This window comes from Rutilus rutilus (genome assembly GCF_951802725.1).
Source record: "Rutilus rutilus genome assembly, chromosome: 18".
In the NCBI taxonomy this organism is placed as follows: Eukaryota; Metazoa; Chordata; class Actinopteri; order Cypriniformes; family Leuciscidae; genus Rutilus; species Rutilus rutilus.
In genome coordinates, this window is record NC_140231.1 from 20,376,493 (window position 1) to 20,394,450 (window position 17,958).

Sequence of the window (17,958 nt, forward strand, 5' to 3'; positions counted from 1 at the left end):
GCCGCTGCACAAATGTCATGAATGGGAATCCCACTGGACCACGCCCACGATGAGGCCATGCCTCTGGTGGAGTGTGCCCGAATGCCCAAGGGGCACTGCAGGTTTTTAGATGCGTAAGCAGCTGCGATAGCATCGACTATCCATCTGGACAGAGTGTGCTTCGAGGCGGCGAGACCCTTGGTGCGCCCACCAAACGAAACAAAAAGCTGCTCTGAACGCCTGAAGGCGGCGGAGCGCGAAATATAGCTTCTCAGCGCCCTAACTGGGCAGAGGAGGTGACTATCTGCCTCACAGCCAGTAATCGGCAGGGCTGAAAGGGAAATGACCTGCGCTCTGAAGGGAGTGCCCAAAATTTTTGGGACGTACCCATGCCTCGGTCTGAGAATAACTTTAGAGTCATTAGGTCCGAACTCGAGGCACGCAGCGTTAGTGGATAACGCGTGAAGGTCTCCCACACGTTTTACTGAAGACAGTGCTATCAGAAAAACGGTTTTGAGCGTGAGGTATTTCATATCCACAGTTTCTAAGGGTTCAAAGGGATGTGCTTTCAGTGCGTCTAAGACCAGTGAAAGATCCCACATAGGAACCGAAGGGGGTCGCGGGGGGTTCATCCTCCTCGCTCCTCTAAGGAAGCGGATGACCAACTCGTTCCTTCCTAATGCGCGGCCCGGCTCTGACACAGAGAGCGCTGAAATGGCCGCGACATAGACTTTGAGCGTGGAGGGGGACCTGCCCGCGTCCAGTAGCTCTTGAAGGAAACACAATACTTGTGAGACCCCACATGTCTGTGGATTGAGCCCTTTGGTAGTGCACCATTTGTTAAACACAGACCATTTAGACGTGTAGAGCCGCCTCGTGGAGGGGGCTCTAGATTGTATGATCGTGTTCATCACCCCTTCTGGTAGATCAGCATGTAGTTGTTGAGGCTCCACGCATGCAGAGACCAGTGCTCTGGGTGGGGATGCCAAATCGAGCCGCGGGCTTGAGAGAGAAGGTCTCTCCGCACCGGAATCGGCCAGGGGGCTGAGTCTGCCAATTGTATGAGTTCCGGGAACCAAGCTTGGTTCTCCCAGAACGGGGCTATGAGGAGCACTGTGTGGCGCGCTTTCCTGACTCTCTCGATGACCTGAGGCAGCAGAGAGACTGGCGGAAACGCATATAGCGGGCCGCTGGGCCAAGACTGGGCCAGCGCGTCCTCGCTCTTTGAAAAGAACGCTGGGCAGTGTGCGTTGTCTATTGACGCAAAGAGGTCGACTTTCGCTCTGCCAAAGCGGCGCCACAGCGACTGGACTGTTTGAGGGTGTAGAGACCACTCCCCAGGGGGAACGTTGTCCCTGGACAGTCTGTCGGGGCCCTCGTTCAGATGGCCAGGCACATGCGATGCTCTCAGAGAGCGCAGAGAGTGCTGAGCCCATACGAGGAGGCGTTCCGTCAGGGCGCAGAGTTGCTTTGATCTGACACCGCCCTGGCGGTTCACATAGGCCACTACTGAAGTGTTGTCCGTGCGGACTAGAACATGGTGACCACGGAGGAAAGGGAGGAAGTGCATGAGCGCTTTCTCGACCGCGAGCATCTCTAGACAGTTTATGTGTAGGAGATTCTCCTGGTCTGACCAGTGGCCAAAGACCGGTCTGCCTTCGAAGAGCGCTCCCCAACCTAGGTTGGACGCGTCTGTAGAGACAACTTTCCGGTGTGAGACCACTCCCATATTCACTCCCGTGTGATACCATTCGGCTGCTAGCCAGGGCTGCAGGGCTGAGACACAGACCTGAGTCACTCTGATTAGCGAGCCGCCGGTCGCCCAGGCTCGATGGGATACGCGCGTTCTCAGCCAGCGTTGAAGCGGGCGCATGCGCAGTAAACCCAACTGAAGCACTGCTGCAGCTGAGGCCATATGCCCCAGAATGCGCTGAAATGCCTTCAGGGGAACCCGGTTGCCTTCTTTGAAGGATGCAGCGAGGCGCTGGATGCGGCGCGCGCGCTGCTCCGTCAATCTGGCCGTCATCGCCACCGAGTCCAGTTCTATTCCGAGAAAGGAAATCGACTGCCGGGGCGAGAGCGAGCTCTTTGTCCAGTTGACCGCTAGACCCAAAACCTCCAGGTGGTCGAGTAGCGCTGTTCTGTGAGACACAAGTTCTGTCTCTGACTGCGCTAGAACGAGCCAATCGTCCAAGTAGTTCAGAATTCGCATTCCCTGACTCCTCAGGGGAGCGAGAGCCGTGTCCATGCATTTCGTAAATGTACGGGGTGCTAAAGACAGGCCGAACGGCAGGACTGTGTATTGATAAGCTCGACCGTCGAAGGCGAATCTCAAAAATGGCCTGTGACGGGGAGTTATCTGGATCTGGAAATAAGCGTCCTTCAGATCGAGAGAGATAAACCAGTCTCCTGGGCGAATTTGCGCGAGGATCTGTCTGGTTGTAATCATCCTGAACGGCCGTCTCATGAGGGCTTTGTTCAGATGTCTCAGATCTAAAATAGGTCTTAATGCTCCGTCCTTCTTGGGAACGAGGAAGTAACGGCTGTAAAAGCCTGACTCGCTCAGAGAAGGATGCACCTGTTCTATGGCCCCTTTTCGCAGCAGCTTTGTTATCTCTGCTTGAAGCAGATGTGCTGTTTCCAAACTCACTTTCGTTTCCGTCTGCGCTAGAAAGCGCGGAGGGCGACGAGCAAATTGGAGCGAATAACCGTGTCTTATGGTGTTGAGCACCCATTCTGACGCGCCCTGAATAGCCTCCCATGCTTTTGCATGCATAGCTAGGGGTCGAATGGTCTCTGGGTTCAGATCGCCGCGTTGCGCGGGATGGGGAACCTGTATCAGAGAAGACGGGGCGGCGCGCGCGCCGCCGATGCTCGGACACGAGGGCAGAAGAACAGGGCTGGCCGACTGTGCAGAATTTAGTAGCTCGATCTTGGACGATGGAGCGTGAACTGCTGTCAAACAACCCAGGCGCGAGGGCGGCGTGGGGATTATGGTGTCTGAAAGTGGGCGCGCGTGCTCGTGAGCTGGCGCGGGATATGCACTTATGACACGGCCAGTGTTTGGGGGCTTTATGAGGTTTGCAACCTGTCTGGCAGAGCGGGCAGTGGGCAGGTGTGAGCACAGGGCTGTGGGCACATTTCCTACACTTGATGCTCGAGCGGAAAGTTTCCGCTTTAAGAGATAGCGCTCTGGACGCGTTGCCATGGGAACCTGGTCTGTGTGAGGCAGTGAGCACACGGGAGTGGGCACTCTTTCTACACTTAAAACCCCTGCGGCTTGAGCCGTAGCAATTTGAGGTAACTGAGTGACAGAGCGAGCAGCGAGTAGTTGTGAGCACGGAAGTGTGGGCACTTTTACTACATTTAGTGCTCGAGCGGTGTGAGGCCGCTTTATGAGAGAGCGCTCTGGGCGCGTTACCATGGGGATTGCACTTGTGTGAAGCAGTGAGCACATGGGTGTGGGCACATTTTCTACACTTAAAGCACTTATACTCTTTTTGAGATTTATCTGGGTCGCCGTGAAAACGGCGTTTGTGTGCAGGCGAGCGAGTGTAATTACTGGCTCGTTGGCTGCGGTGTGTGCTGCTGCAGTAGCCTGAACATAGGGGACTGACAGAGCTGTGCGTTTTGATGGCGGTCCGGCCGTAGCGGGACTCAACCATCTTTTCCTCCTTGTGGATGCTAGGAGGACTTCGCGGGCTCGGGCTTCAACGCGATCTTGGACCGCGGGCCCCGTGGGGGCGGCGGTCTGTGACGGCTGGTCGAGCGCGACCTGGGGCGATTGCCCTGGCGCCGCTGCGAAGCGTTGGGGGGCCTGGAAGAGCGCTGGTTAGAGCTGCGCACAGGAGGCTGAGTTTGAGGGCGGCCTGTGGCTGAGCTCGAACGGCGGGGCAGGAAGAGGTCCATCGCCTGCGACGCCTTCTGTACCTCAGAGAACCGATCCACAATTCCGCTGACCGCAGGGCCAAAGAGGCCGGTGGGCGAGAGTGGTGCGTTCAGAAACACAGCGCGCTCTGACTCACTCATGTCCGCGAGCGTCAACCATAGATGTCTGTCGATGACGGTGAGCGCGGCCATGGATCTGCCGATGGCTTGAGCAGCGGTCTTGGTAGCGCGCAGCGCGAGATCCGTAGCGCTGCGGAGATCGGTAAAGGCAGACTGATCCGAGCCCTTCTCGTCCAGTTCACGGAGGAGGTCGGCATGAAGGATCTGAAGAATAGCCATTGAGTGCAGGGCGGAAGCAGCCTGGCCGGAGGCGGCGAAAGCGCGGCCGGCGAGAGCTGAGGTGGTCCTGCAGGCTTTAGACGGCAGGGCAGACTTTGAGCGCCATCTAGCAGACGGCGGGCAAAGGTGCGTTGCCACAGCATCCTCAACGGCGGGGATGCCGTTATAGCCGTTCTCGGCGGCTCCGTCCACCTGGGAGAGAGCCGAGGAGACTGGCGAGCGGAGTCTGGTGGAGAACGGAGCGTTCCAGGACTTAGAGAGCTCGGCGTGGAGCTCAGGCAGGAAGGGTGCTGACCTAGAGGCAGGCGCAGGGCGGCGGCTAGGCAGAAAAAACCCGTCAAGGCGATTGGGCTCCGGCTCCTTAGGTGGAGACCAATCCAGTCCCATTCTCTCGACCGCTAAAGTGAGGAGGCGGAGAAGCTCTGCGTCAACACTAGCGCGGGTTCGAGAAGACTCCATAGTAGAGGGGGCGGAGCGGTGAGAGCCCGACCACTCCTCGCTGTCAGACGCGAGCAGAGAGCAGCTGTCAGCGGCATCATCTGCATCATCCCCCAGGGCGACGGCAGTGCGGGCAGTGGCCGGCCGCTGCGCGTCGGAGAAGGGTGGGGGGGAAGGAGAGAGCGAGGCTCGCGGGAGAGGTTCCGGCGAGCGCTCAGCTGTAGCGTCCAGTTCCGGCGGCCTTTGAGAGCGACGTTTTTTCTTTCGTGGCCCGGAAGAAGCGGCCGGAGAAGATGGAGTGTCTTCGAATTTAGCGAGTCGAGCCCGTAGGGTCGACATCGGTAAATCTTCACACTGTTCGCAGCCGCCCTCGGAGAGAGCGCGAACAGCGTGGTCAAAACCCAGGCAGAGAGCGCACAGCACGTGGCGGTCTCCGTCGCTGAGCGAGGCTCTGCACGAGCCACAGGATGTGCGAGGCATTTGAAACAACGCCTCGCGCTCTTTTAGATGCAAGTGTGTCGCGGCGGACACACACACACACACAAAACAGAGCAGAAAAGGATATAAGGCCGGATGGCGCAGCAGGCAGGGAAGGCTGAAGGCGGCGAGCGGCCGGCGTCCTCAGGCTGAGATCCTCGGCGTGCTGGTCGCTGGATTCAACGGCGGCTTCCTCGGAGATCAGCGATGCGAAGAGCTTCGCTGAAGAGACAGAAATCAGCGAAGCAGCCTCTGTTCCTTGCTTATATACTCTAAGCCACACCCCTAATGACGGGCTGTGACGCACTAAGCGCGCCAAGCGCGCTCATTGGACGTGACGTCACGCGCAAGGCTCAGCCATAGGCTGCTGCAGTTGCCGCAGAGCAGCCAATGGGCACGCGACTCGCTTGCCCTAGGTCTGCAGGCTGCCGCACTGCGTTGACAAAGTTTAAAAAATTAGGATAATTTTTGGCTTCAGTATCTCGTGAAAGGAGACTTTCCCGCAGCGTAAGCTAGCTTACGCAATACGAGAGAACCTCTCGTAAGAGAACTGTAAGGTATTCACAACAGACTGCACAATTAGCTAAATGAGTTCTTGCAACTGAGAACTTTATTCAGCCAATTGGGTTTAGTGTTTTAGCAATTGAGAAAAACTAAATTTGAGCAACAATTATTGACCATGGCATCAATCATGGCTTGTCCTTTAGAGAGGATGGACAAAGGGTCTCATTCTGAGTCGGAGCACTGTGGCATCTATTATCAGGCTTTTTCGGAATGAGAACAGGTAAGTCACAGTGTTACTGTCTACCACTGTGTATTTCAGCTTTACTGTTGCCCTGTTAGCAGAACAAACTGTCTACAGTAATGCAGATGTTTCATCAATCCCATTTATGTGACTGTCATAATGTCAATTTTAACATGCTTTTTGCTTTTACTTTAAAGAACCCACACACTACCACATACTGGTGGCAGAGGAAAGATCTTTAGTGTTGAGGAGGAGTCTGCCATTGTAGATATGGTTGTGGCAATGATATCAGACTGCGTGAAATCCAGGCAGCAGTAATTGCAGATCAGGGAGCATTAAGAAATATAAACCGTGAGAGTTTGGCAACTATTGATAGAGTCATTTAACAAAACCATGTCAGAATGAAGCAGCTGTACAGAGTTCCATTCCAAAGAAACTCTGACATTGTAAAGGAGGCAAGATTCCAGTATGTGCAGGTACAGATTTGTTATATCATTGTTTGTACAAGCACCCTCACATGCACATATAGAAGTGCAACGAACTCCGGCTTTACAGCACTTGCAGTGCCCTGTACATGCTGTCTTGCAGCCACAGTGGAGGAAAATGGTGCAGGCTTTACTGGCGTCTCCGAGATTAGTCCAGTAAGGTTCCCAAGTCTTGCTCGTAGAGTCCCGATACCATCCCCATGCATTGCACTCTAAAGGAAGTAGTTGGCTGAACACTGTTGTTGGTCATCTTCATCTTTCACCGTTGTTGTCCATCTTGCTCACAAGCATGGTGTAGCACTAAACAGCTGCTCCACCACAGTCCATACAGTCAACTAGTATTCTCAATATTTGCTCAATATTGCCCAAATCTATGCTGGAATTCTGACTCTCACTCATATATGCCTTAAATTCTCAATTAGAAAATTGGTGGGAATATTTGGAAAGTATGAATTATCAGGTAGTTGCTTTCTTGTAAATACAAATGTGGGGTCTAAACATAGGCAATCACAAATGTAAGCATTCCCGTGTGTTTGTCATGGTAAAAAAATTAAATAGACATTTAAGTTTTCATCTGTAGCTTATTTGGTTCAAAAGTTGTAGTCAAAACCCTTTTTCGGACTGTAGCCAGATTGGATTTGAGGGTCCACATATACCCAATCATAAATATAAATATTTTTTGTGTGTTTCCCATAGCCAGAAAATGTGAAATATATATCAACTTTACATTTGTATCTCATCTGGTTCAAAATATGCAGCCGAATCCCTTTTCAGGTGGCGGCCATATTGGATTTGGCAGCCATCTTGGTCTCAGGGATCACTGGCTCGGGCGCCATGGCTAAATCATTTCAGTATGCCGTCAGCTGTATCCGTGCCAAATTTGGTGCTTGTAGATAAATTGGCGCAAACAATGGGGTGTAAGGCCCCATTCTGTCATGTTGTGAGAACGAGGAAGCAATAGCAGGTGCAATAAACTCTTTATTTGTATAAATGATGAAACATACAGGGTAACAAACACAGGTGGATGACGCAGGGACCTCGATGGTCAACACGGGTGAGTCTTGGCTAGTGCTGAAGTGCAGTGATGGTGAATTCCGGCGTGAATGACGAACAGAACAGCGAACAGGAATCTAGGAACAAACACCACACGAGCACAGAACGGGAAACAGGAACACAGGATCAGGACACCAGACAGCACAAGACTTCAGCAACGATCTGACAATGGAGAAGAGAAAACGGTGAGTATTTAAGGAAGTGATGATGAGTCGCAGCTGGCGCCGATGATGATTGCAGATTGATGAATGAGCGTGATAGCTCCGGCCACACCCACAAATCCACACGACACATACACACACACACAAATAACAAATGCACGAGACAAAAAGAAAGCAATGCATTCGTGAACCGTGACACATACTACAGTCAAAACTGCTTTTTTGGAATGCGGCCATATTGGAATTGGAGGATTAAGGGGCCCAGATATACTGGGTCATAAATATAAACATTCCTATGTGTTTCCCATGATCAATTAAGCTGAAAAAGACATCAAGTTTGTATTTGTAGCTCATGTGAATCAAAAGTTATAGTCGGAACCCTTTTCGGGCAGCAGCCATATTGGATTTGGCCGCCATCTTGGCCCTGAGGGTCGCTGGCTCCGGCGCCCTAGCTAAATCATTTCAGTATGACCTGAGCTACATCTGTGCCAAATTTGGCGCTTTCAGATGAATTTGCACGAAATGACCTATGGCCCCCAACCAGTGCCTTCCTTGTCTCTCCTGACGAGCTGCCACTGTATGTACGTAATTGTGCAGAAAATATTAAGCATTATTATTTTTCATGAAATTGTGAAGCGTGTATTTTTGTCCCTGTCTTTTATTGACCAACGTCCACTTCAAAATCTTGGAGAACTGGAAACAATGACAGTTAATGGGCTACTGGACCGTGCAAATTCTCTGGCATTTCACTAGCGTGTATGTATAGGAATGAAGTGTTATATTTATGTAGGCTATTATATTGTATTTTATAGGCTGCAAACTCTCAGGCCACACATCCATTTTCTCCCACAGTAAGAAAAAAAGAACAAAAGGAGGATACAGACAATGACAAGGCAGAGCAGGCAGCACCGTGCAGCAGCGAGTTATTCAGACCAATCAGGGTAAATGCCCAACTTCAATTGTAATTTATTCCTATGCTGAGTCGTCAGCCTCTCTCCCTCATCCTGTACCGTGTGAACACAGGCGGGTCAGAGAGTTATGGTTATGGAGGCACTTTAAAAAAAAAACATATTACATATTAAACATATTAAAACATTTATGTAATATATTTACTTATTAAGTAAATCTGTATTCAGAATGAGCGAATTGCAGAATTCAGATTGCAGTTGGCCTATATGTTGAGGTGTCTTGTTGTCTGTTCATTGATCTGTTCACTAATGAAGATGAACATAACTTGCTCACACTTTTTATAAATGGAAAAGTCCCAACTTTAAATAATTAAAATGTTTAAGACTCTTGAGATGAAAGAATGTATAGGGAGACGCGTTTGGTAATGTTATCTCATTCAAATCGGATGATTTCCTATTAATTCAATATAATGTGTGGTAATACCAATATGGCAGTGCAGAGTTATATCCAAAGGTTTCTCTTTGAAAGCAATGAAGTTTCCTGCACATCAAAAATTGACGTTAGCTACTCTGCGTGTTAAAAAGTGACGCCAAGGAGTCCTGACCAAATGTCCATATGTGACGAATTGGGAGTGAGAATGTGTAGCACAATCAGACAGAAAATGTACACTGTCTTAATAAGGGAATGTATCTAAAACATAAAGAGTAAACACACATTTACCATTTAATTTCAGACATTTCAGATGCTTATCAAGTTATTGCAAAAGTTCTACCTTACACACATAACACAAATGAGGTTTTACTTTTTCTGTTGCTTGTGAAACATTTAACCTACTCTTGCTGCAAGACATGAAATAAAAACTCTTTTTCGCACTGCTCTAATATTTAACCCATAGATTAGGGGATTAAAAACAGGTGGAACTATAACTAATTCTAAAGCCAAAAAATTACGCAGACTCTCTGGAATGTCATTTGAACCATATCTGTTATACATGAAATCAAAAAGGAAAGCAAAAGTGAAATTTATCAGCGATAATATGTGTGGCAGACACGTTTGCCAGAATTTCCTTCTGTTTTCTAAAGATGCTTTACATGAAGAGATCAGTTTAACATAGGACACTATGATAATAACTGCACAGCTAAGCAATATAATGGTGACAATATATCCATAGACATTATTCACAAAAGATGATACACAAGACAGTTTTACAACTGACCAGTTATCACAATATAATTTATCAATGTGATTTTTACAAAATGGCCTCAAGTTTGATAACAAGACTGCTATAACTGAGACACAGTTGGGAACAATCCATGAAAACAGAATTAATTTCACACAGGTGAATTTAGTTAACTTGGAATGATAGTCTAAAGGTTTGCATATGGCTACATATCTATCATAAGACATCACTGTTAATATTGTATACTCACACAGTAAAGAGCTGTAAATAACACAGATCTGCAGAGCACACATGTGAGAGGAGATCACATATGAATCCAATATTAAATCAGACAGAATTTTAGGGTAGAATCCTGAGGCTCCATAAACCCCATTTAAACACAGATGAGACAAGAACATGTACATTGGTTCATGTAGAGATTTCTCCTTTATAATTACTATGACAAGACAAATATTCATTGACAAAATAAGCAGATAGAGGGAAAGAAAACAAGTGAAGTATAAGTGCCTATATGATTTGGAGTCTCTGGGCACCATGAGAGTCAGTATCACAGCATAAGACATGTTATCCATCAAGTTATGGGTGGTCTCAAATCACAGTCACAGTCACAATCAATGAATAACATAGTTCAAAAGAAGGCAAATAAACAGACCCATCCAGAGATGGAGAGCTGGGTGTTCAGAACTGGAACAGACAAGGTGTTGCTTGGCTTTATATTAAGTGATTTGTCATGTGGGAAATCTGTAAAAGAAGTTCTAAAATCTCTTGAGATTAATTATTCACTCCTCAACAAAAAAATGCAATCAATCTGAATTACTGAAATGAACAAATAAGTGATTTTATTCTTTAAGTCTCTCTTTTTGCTATAAAGGTAAGCTGCAATAATAACTAAGTGGTATTATTTAGCATTCATGACAGTACATTTTTCTAATTCTCTGGATTTTCTAGCTTCAAAAACAACATGACAGCACACTTTAACAAATTCAGGGAGGACTATGCTAAAATTCTAGTAATAGGCTAATACTATAGTATTATAGCCTACTATACTACAGTAAAAAAACATTGGGTTATTTGTTTAACCCAACCGTTGGATTACACAACGGTTAGGTCAATATGTTAGGTTATTTGCAAAAAATGTTGGGTCATTTTAAACAATCGTTGGGTAATTTCTAGTAATAACCCGTCTGTTGTGTTATACGGTTTCCCCATACACAAAAGAAATATATGTAAATATATTTTAAAGTGTCAAAAATATATGTGGCATATATTCCAAATACATTGACGTTGCCTACTGGTTAGGGCTTTGGGCTTGTAACCGAAGGGTTGCCGGTTCGATCCCCGACCAGTAGGAAAAATGTGGTTGGGTGAAGTAAAGCACTGCTCTCCAATGCCCACATCCATGGCTTAAGTGGTCTATCTAAAAAATTAATTGAAAGTGTGTTGTTTGTTTGTGAAAATGTTGACTTTTTAAATTTCTAAATATATTTACATATATTTAACTAAAATATATTTATTGGGTGTTTACGTTAGTTCATTGACAGATTGATGTTACAGCTAATGGTCATGAAAATATTTTTTTCGGTAAATGTAGGCTTGTCAGTGATGCGTAACGTTATCTATGCTGTGTTAGGTACAACTGTCAGGGCTGAAGCACTGGCATGAGGTCACGGCAGGAATGTTTCTAACAGTAGTTGAAGGACACCTAAGAATTTTGTCTTCATCTTCATGCAGTTATAACTGTGCTTAATCAGTAACAGACACCATTATAAACCATCTACAAAAGTAAGCTTAGTGTAGTATTACCACGTTAACTTTAACACCTGCGTACACAGTTTGTAATAACACAATAACCATAAAGCGTTGTTCATTATAAACGTGGGATTATGAATTATATTGAGAACGTTGTACATAGAAAACATGCCGCATGTAACCTGAGTGTAAACCTTAGCCGCATTCATCGTGAAGGGTACAAGCGATTTGCAAAGATTAATATAAAGATCAATATAAAGGTTAATAAAACGTTACACTCACTTCTTCTGGAGGTGCAGCAGGAACACGAATAGTTGGTACCGATCCTTTTTTCAGGAGCAGCTTCTTAGCAAAACCAGCTTTATACTGACCCTCGTTTGTATAAGTCTGGTGTGTGAAATGATTCGCGCAAACATGAACGCATTGACGTTGATCGTGGGGAATATTCCCTTCAAAAACAAAACTCAGCCACTGTGTCTTCAGCGGTTCGGATTTAGGAACATCAAAATGACTGCTGTGTTCCTTATTACACCCAAGAACAGAACACCACAATCGCTTAGACGCCATTCTGCTCCAGCGTATCAACAATGCGGACTATGATGACAGCTCGCTCACGAGCGAGGGCGGGTCTGTGTTGAAACGCTGCTGTCAATTAACAATCGTTGGAGGGGTGTCCGACCGCGTGACGTCACACGGTTGAACGGCTTGATTTGAGACAGGGGGAAACATATAAGGAGATTTAAAAAAAAAACACTGGATGGATTTTTATCATTTTATGATGGTTGTGTACAGGCACTGCCAACACACATTTCAGTACAATCAACTTGTAAAAGTGCATGTACCATTATATGACCCCTTTAAGGTTGGAACTAACATGGTGCATTACCCAAACAGTGAGACAAGCCAGGATCCATGTGACTTAATGCTTGAGGACAAAGAGAACTTGCAAGTTTTTATCATATTCAGTGTGGAGGCAAACTTTAATATATCTGGAGGAGTTCCTTCAACACATAAAGAACTTTGGTCATAATCATTAGGTCCAGTTGTCAACATGTATTTGTAGTTTTACAGTATGTTTACAACACCACATTAATGCATAGTGTAACAGTGAAGACTTTTTAATAGTTATGTTTATTTCTTGAAGGATTTAATGTAATGAATTTGTGTATTTTGTTCATATTTGTATATTTGAATTTAATGTAGTTTTAAATTTAGTGTTCATTTTGAATTTTTTTGTGCTGTATGTACATTTGATGTATTTGAATTCTTGCGTACATTTTTGTGTAGATTTAGGTTTTGAATGTGTAATGTTTGTACACATTTGCATAGATTTTGAATTTATTATGTGTTGTATGTACACTTGTGTATTTTGAATTTATGTATACAATTATGTATATTTACATTAAATGCTAGACTCCCCAATGTATAGTTTGTAATTTAAAAATATATTTGTTGAAACATGTATTGTTCATTCAAATCCACATTTGATTTATTAAAATAGTGTCATAAATAAAAATTTATATTTAACTAAACTGTTGTTGTTTTTTAACCCAGCTGGTGTTTAACCCAATGCACACAGTTGGGAAGGTGCAAGACCACCCCATATAGTTGGGTTATTTTTAATTAATAACCTTTAAGGTTCTTCTGAGATGTGTAGTAGTTTGGTAATCTAAGTATTTAAGTTAGGTGATGCAATGGAGTCAAATCTTAATTCTCATCTATTCTTTATGTGATCGATTGACTCCTTTGTGTTTAATTAGTGGAAGTCATTCCAAAGAAAAAAAAAAGTTGCTTTCATCAGTTTGAAATAACTTGCTCTGCCTTTGAAGTTTTGGAGACGTCACTACGGTCATACATTTTTAACCAACAGCAAAACAGTCATTTAGACAATAGACATTGATTTGGTTGTTGTAGGCATGGAGCTCAGTTGTAGCTAATGCAGCCTCAATAGACTCGCATGCATTCTGTGTCCTAAGCAAAGACTAAAATGAATTTTGAGGCAACCTTCCTACTGCAAAATTCTCGCACATGTGCATTATTACTTTTGGGTTGCTTAAAGGGATAGCTCACCAAAACATTTCAATTCTGTCCTCATTCACCTCATGTTACAAACCTGTATGCATTTTATTTTTTCTGTGGAACATAAAAAGATATTTTGAAGAATGTTGGTAACCAAACAATTTCGGCTCCCTTTGACTTCCACTCTATAGACAAAAAAATACAGTGTTGTAATATGATCTTACAACTTGATGTAAAATCAAATCCAATTGACAGCATGCTTAGGCTGGGTGGATTCAAACCAGTTTTATTTTATTTTTTTACAGTTTGTACATACATCACACCAGAAATATGCGTGTTAAAAACACATTCTTAAATTCCAAAACTTTTTTTTGTTTTGTTTTGCCTGTATCAGTTTTTGTACACAATTAAGTTGTGGACCTTTTGTGAAACATGTTCTTTTGCTGCAACACATGAAGTAAAAACTCTTTTGCGCACTGCTCTAATATTTAATCCATAAATTAGAGGACTAAAAATAGGTGGAACTATAACTAATTCTAAAGCCAAAAAATTACGCAGACTCTCTGGAATGTCATTTGAACCATATCTGTTATACATGAAATCAAAAAGGAAAGCAAAAGTGAAATTTATCAGTGTTAATATGTGTGGCAGACACGTTTGCCAGAATTTCCTTCTGTTTTCTAAAGATGCTTTACATGCAGAGATCAGTTTTACATAGGACACTATGATGAAAACTATAAAGCTAAAAAATGTGACTGTAATGGCATATCCAAATACATTATTTACAACAGATGATACACAAGACAGCTTTACAATTGACCAGTTGTCACAGTATAATTTGTCAATGTGATATTTACAAATAGATCTCAAGTTTGCTAACAGGGCGGCTATAACACAAAAGAAGTTGGGTACAATCCAAGAAAACAGAATTAATTTGACACAGGTGTTTTTAGTTAATTTGGAATGATAGTCTAAAGGTTTGCATATGGCTACATATCTATCATAAGACATCACTGTTAATATTGTGATCTCAGAAAGTAAAGAGCTGTAGATAACATAGGTTTGCAGAGCACACATATGGAAGGAGATCACATATGAATCCAATATTAAATCAGACAGAATTTTAGGGTAGAATCCTGTGGCTCCATAAACCCCATTTACACACAGATGAGACAAGAATATGTACATTGGTTCATGAAGTGCTTTCTCTATGATAATGACCACCACAACAACAATATTTATAAACAATATAAAGAGATATAAGGCAAGAAAACAAATAAAATATACATGCCTATATGATTTAGTATCTTTTGGCACCATAAGAGTCAGTGTCAAAGGATAAGACATGTTATCCATCATGGTAGTCAAGGTATGTCATGGATATTCCTTTAAATCACACGAAACAAACAAATATCAAGCAAAACAACCCAATACAAGACAATATTACTTACAATGGTCAGTAAATGAATAACTAAAGCAGACATTTAATTAAGCTTCAATTACCATTGTTGCCTAAGGAAATAAAGGAAATAAAGCAGTCAGAAAAAAAAAAAGGAAAGTTTCAGTTTCCACAAATGTGTTTACAACTGAAAGTGATGAGGTCTCTAGCTTAGTTTTATATTTAGTGATTTCTCATTAGGGAAATCTCTGAGAGATATTCTAACATTTCTTGGGACTAATTATGGGTTCAAGCACAACACTTTGCATACGTCTTGATCTGTTAAAATAAATGTCAAAATAAAATAAATGTCAATTTTAGTAACAATACCTGCGAAAACAGCCCCACATTTAATAAGTTTGGAACACCCCATATTTAAAGGATTTTGTTGTAATCTTACTAAATGAAACCATATAATTTATAGCTCTCAAAATGTCATGTTAGGGGTGTGCGATATTGACAAAAAAGTATATCTCAATATTTTCTGGGATTTTATCGATAACGATAATTAGACGATATTTTGCTGAGTGCTTTTATTGTGTTGGTACCTTTGCAGGTTTAGGACTGTCGTGGACAGCTGAATCCTAAAATTTTGGATATTCTTCATATTCTATATCAGTTTGCAGCAGTGACAGAAATCATCTGTTCCAATAAGATTAAATAGATTTTTACCTTTTATGGGCATTTTTTCCTTTAAAAATAAACTTTTTAACCTAATTAAATGCATGCAATTTTATTAGTCAAATTCTTACATTAAATCAAATTCTATTGGAATAATAAGACTAATTGAACAAGACAAATAGGGCTGTTAACAATCAAATGAAATCAGTATCAACTAAATTGATCTTGCATTTGCAGCTCAGAGGGACATGAATGCATTTAACATGCAGTTACAAATGCATAAATAATATTGGTAACACTTTATAATAACTGCACACTATTAATCATTAATTAAGCATTAGTAAACAGTTAATTCATCATTTATAAAGCATTAATAAACATTAATAAGCAGTATATAAATACAGCTATAAATGCTTTATTCTTGATTTAAAAGCGTATCTATAATGTGTTTAATAATTGTATTGTCATACTTTATTAATGATCAATTTATCATTTCTAAATGAAGTATAGCATTATTTACAAAGCAGTTATTTAGGAGTTGCCAGCTGATTCATAAGATCCCTTAGAAATTGTAAGTAAATGTAGTAAATTCAGGTAGTTATAAAGCATTTAGTAGTGGTCAGTTAACTATTTTTGTGAGCTCATCTAAAGTAAGGACTATTTATGCCTTGTAAAGCATGTATAAAGGATATTTAAAGACTCAGTTATCTTCTAAACAGAAAAAGGAAACAAACACAACACAGTGATATAGAACATATAAATATTAACAGCCTTTAAATCTCCCTTGTAAATGCTTTACAAGGCATAACTAGTCCTCACTTTAGATTAGCTCACAAAAATAGTTAACTAACAACTACTAAATGCTTTATAACTACCTGAATTAACCCTGAATTACAGTAGAAATACATGTTACTAAAGCATTTATTAACACACTAAGTAACTATTACTATATGTCTGAATAATAAGATATATGAATGTACATTTAAATAGTTTATTAATCATTTACTTACAATTTCTAAGTGATCTTATGAACCACTGACAACTCTTAAATAACTGGTGTGTAAATAATGCAATACTTCATTTAGAAATGATAAATTGATCATTAATAAAGTATGAAAATACAATTATTAAACACATTATAGATATGCTTTTAAATCAAGTATAAAGCATTTATAGCTGTATTTATAAATTGCTTATTAATGTCTATTAATGCTTTATAAATGATGAATTAACTGTTTTCTAATGCTTAACTAATGATTAATAGTGTGTAGTTATTATAAAGTGTTACCATAATATTTTGATATTAAACATAAAACGTTGAATATCGAGATTAGAAATTATTTAAAAAAATGAAAAGATACTTTAATTGTGAAATTAAAACCGCCAGTGGGTGGCAGCAAGTCAATGTTGATGAATGAGACTTGGGTGCTATTTTAACGATCTAAGCGCTTGGTCTAAAGCAGGGCACAAGTGTACTTAGGGCGTGTCCGAATCCACTTTTGCTAGTTTAACAACGGGAAAAATGGTTGGCACGCCCGGCGCATGGTCTGAAAGGGTTGTCTCTATTCTCTTAATGAGTAATTGGTGTGTTTTGGGCTTTACGTTCAATAAACCAATCAGAGTTTTGATTCTGTTTTGAATCGAGCTAAGGAAAGTAGATAGTTTTGAACACTGGCTGGTTATGTACTTGCTCAAAAATGTAGCAAGAGATCCTCAGGATCAGGAAAGAGATCCTCTGTCTGGGCAGCAACGAGCTCTTGGCTGTGTTCATTCTGAGACCCAGGCATTCTAGATGACTGAGGAGCACAGATTTGTGGAAATTCAGTTCCGCCTCTGACTGGGCAAGAATGAGCCGTCGTTGAGGTAGTTCAAAATGCGCATTCCCATTTGTCTTAAAGGGGAGAGTGCTACATCCATGTACTTTGTAAAAGTGCGGGGGGCCAGAGACAGTCCGAATGGTAGGACTGTATACTGGTAAGCTGTCCCGGCTTCAGAGTTATCATTCTGAAAGGCCGTTTGATAAGGTCCTTATTCAGATGTCTGAGGTCTAGAATGGGCCTGAGGCCGCCGTCTTTTTTGGGAACAAGGAAGTAGCGGCTGTAAAAATCCGACTCACTCTGGGCTGGCGGCACTGCCTCTATAGCCCCTTTTTTCAAAAAGCTCACCACTTTGGCGCGGAGGACGTGAGATGCGTTGCTCGTTACTGAAGTGTGTTTTATGCCCGCGATGCGGGGTGGGTTGCGAGCCAATTGGAGCGAGTAGCCTTGCTCTATTGTGTTTATAACCCATTGTGACACACCAGGGATGGCTTTCCAAGCCTCTGCCCAGTTGGCCAGGGGTTTTATAGTGTTGAGAGGCAGCGCGCTGCGTTTGAGCAGGGTGCCGGCGCTTGTATGGTGCGGAGGAGAAAGAATGCTCTTTTGTTGAATACGGAACTGAACAGGGCCACTGGGGGGAAACTCGGAGCACTTTGGAAG

The 17,958-nt window shown here is 43.0% G+C and overlaps 2 protein-coding genes across 2 annotated transcripts; both read right to left on the bottom strand.

Moving 5' to 3' along the window:
* Positions 1–9,299: 9,299 nt before the first annotated feature.
* Positions 9,300–10,226, bottom strand: LOC311277650 (olfactory receptor 5K1-like; the record flags this gene model as incomplete). Its single annotated transcript, XM_084388019.1, has 1 exon — positions 9,300–10,226. One exon carries the CDS (start codon positions 10,224–10,226, stop codon positions 9,300–9,302), a length of 927 nt encoding a protein of 308 aa, XP_084244145.1.
* Positions 10,227–13,812: 3,586 nt separating this feature from the next.
* On the bottom strand, positions 13,813–14,778 carry LOC311277651 (olfactory receptor 10J5-like; the record flags this gene model as incomplete). The annotated part of the gene is made up of 1 exon (XM_084388020.1): positions 13,813–14,778. The coding sequence occupies one exon, from the start codon at positions 14,776–14,778 to the stop codon at positions 13,813–13,815; it is 966 nt and encodes a 321-aa protein (XP_084244146.1).
* Positions 14,779–17,958: the final 3,180 nt, after the last annotated feature.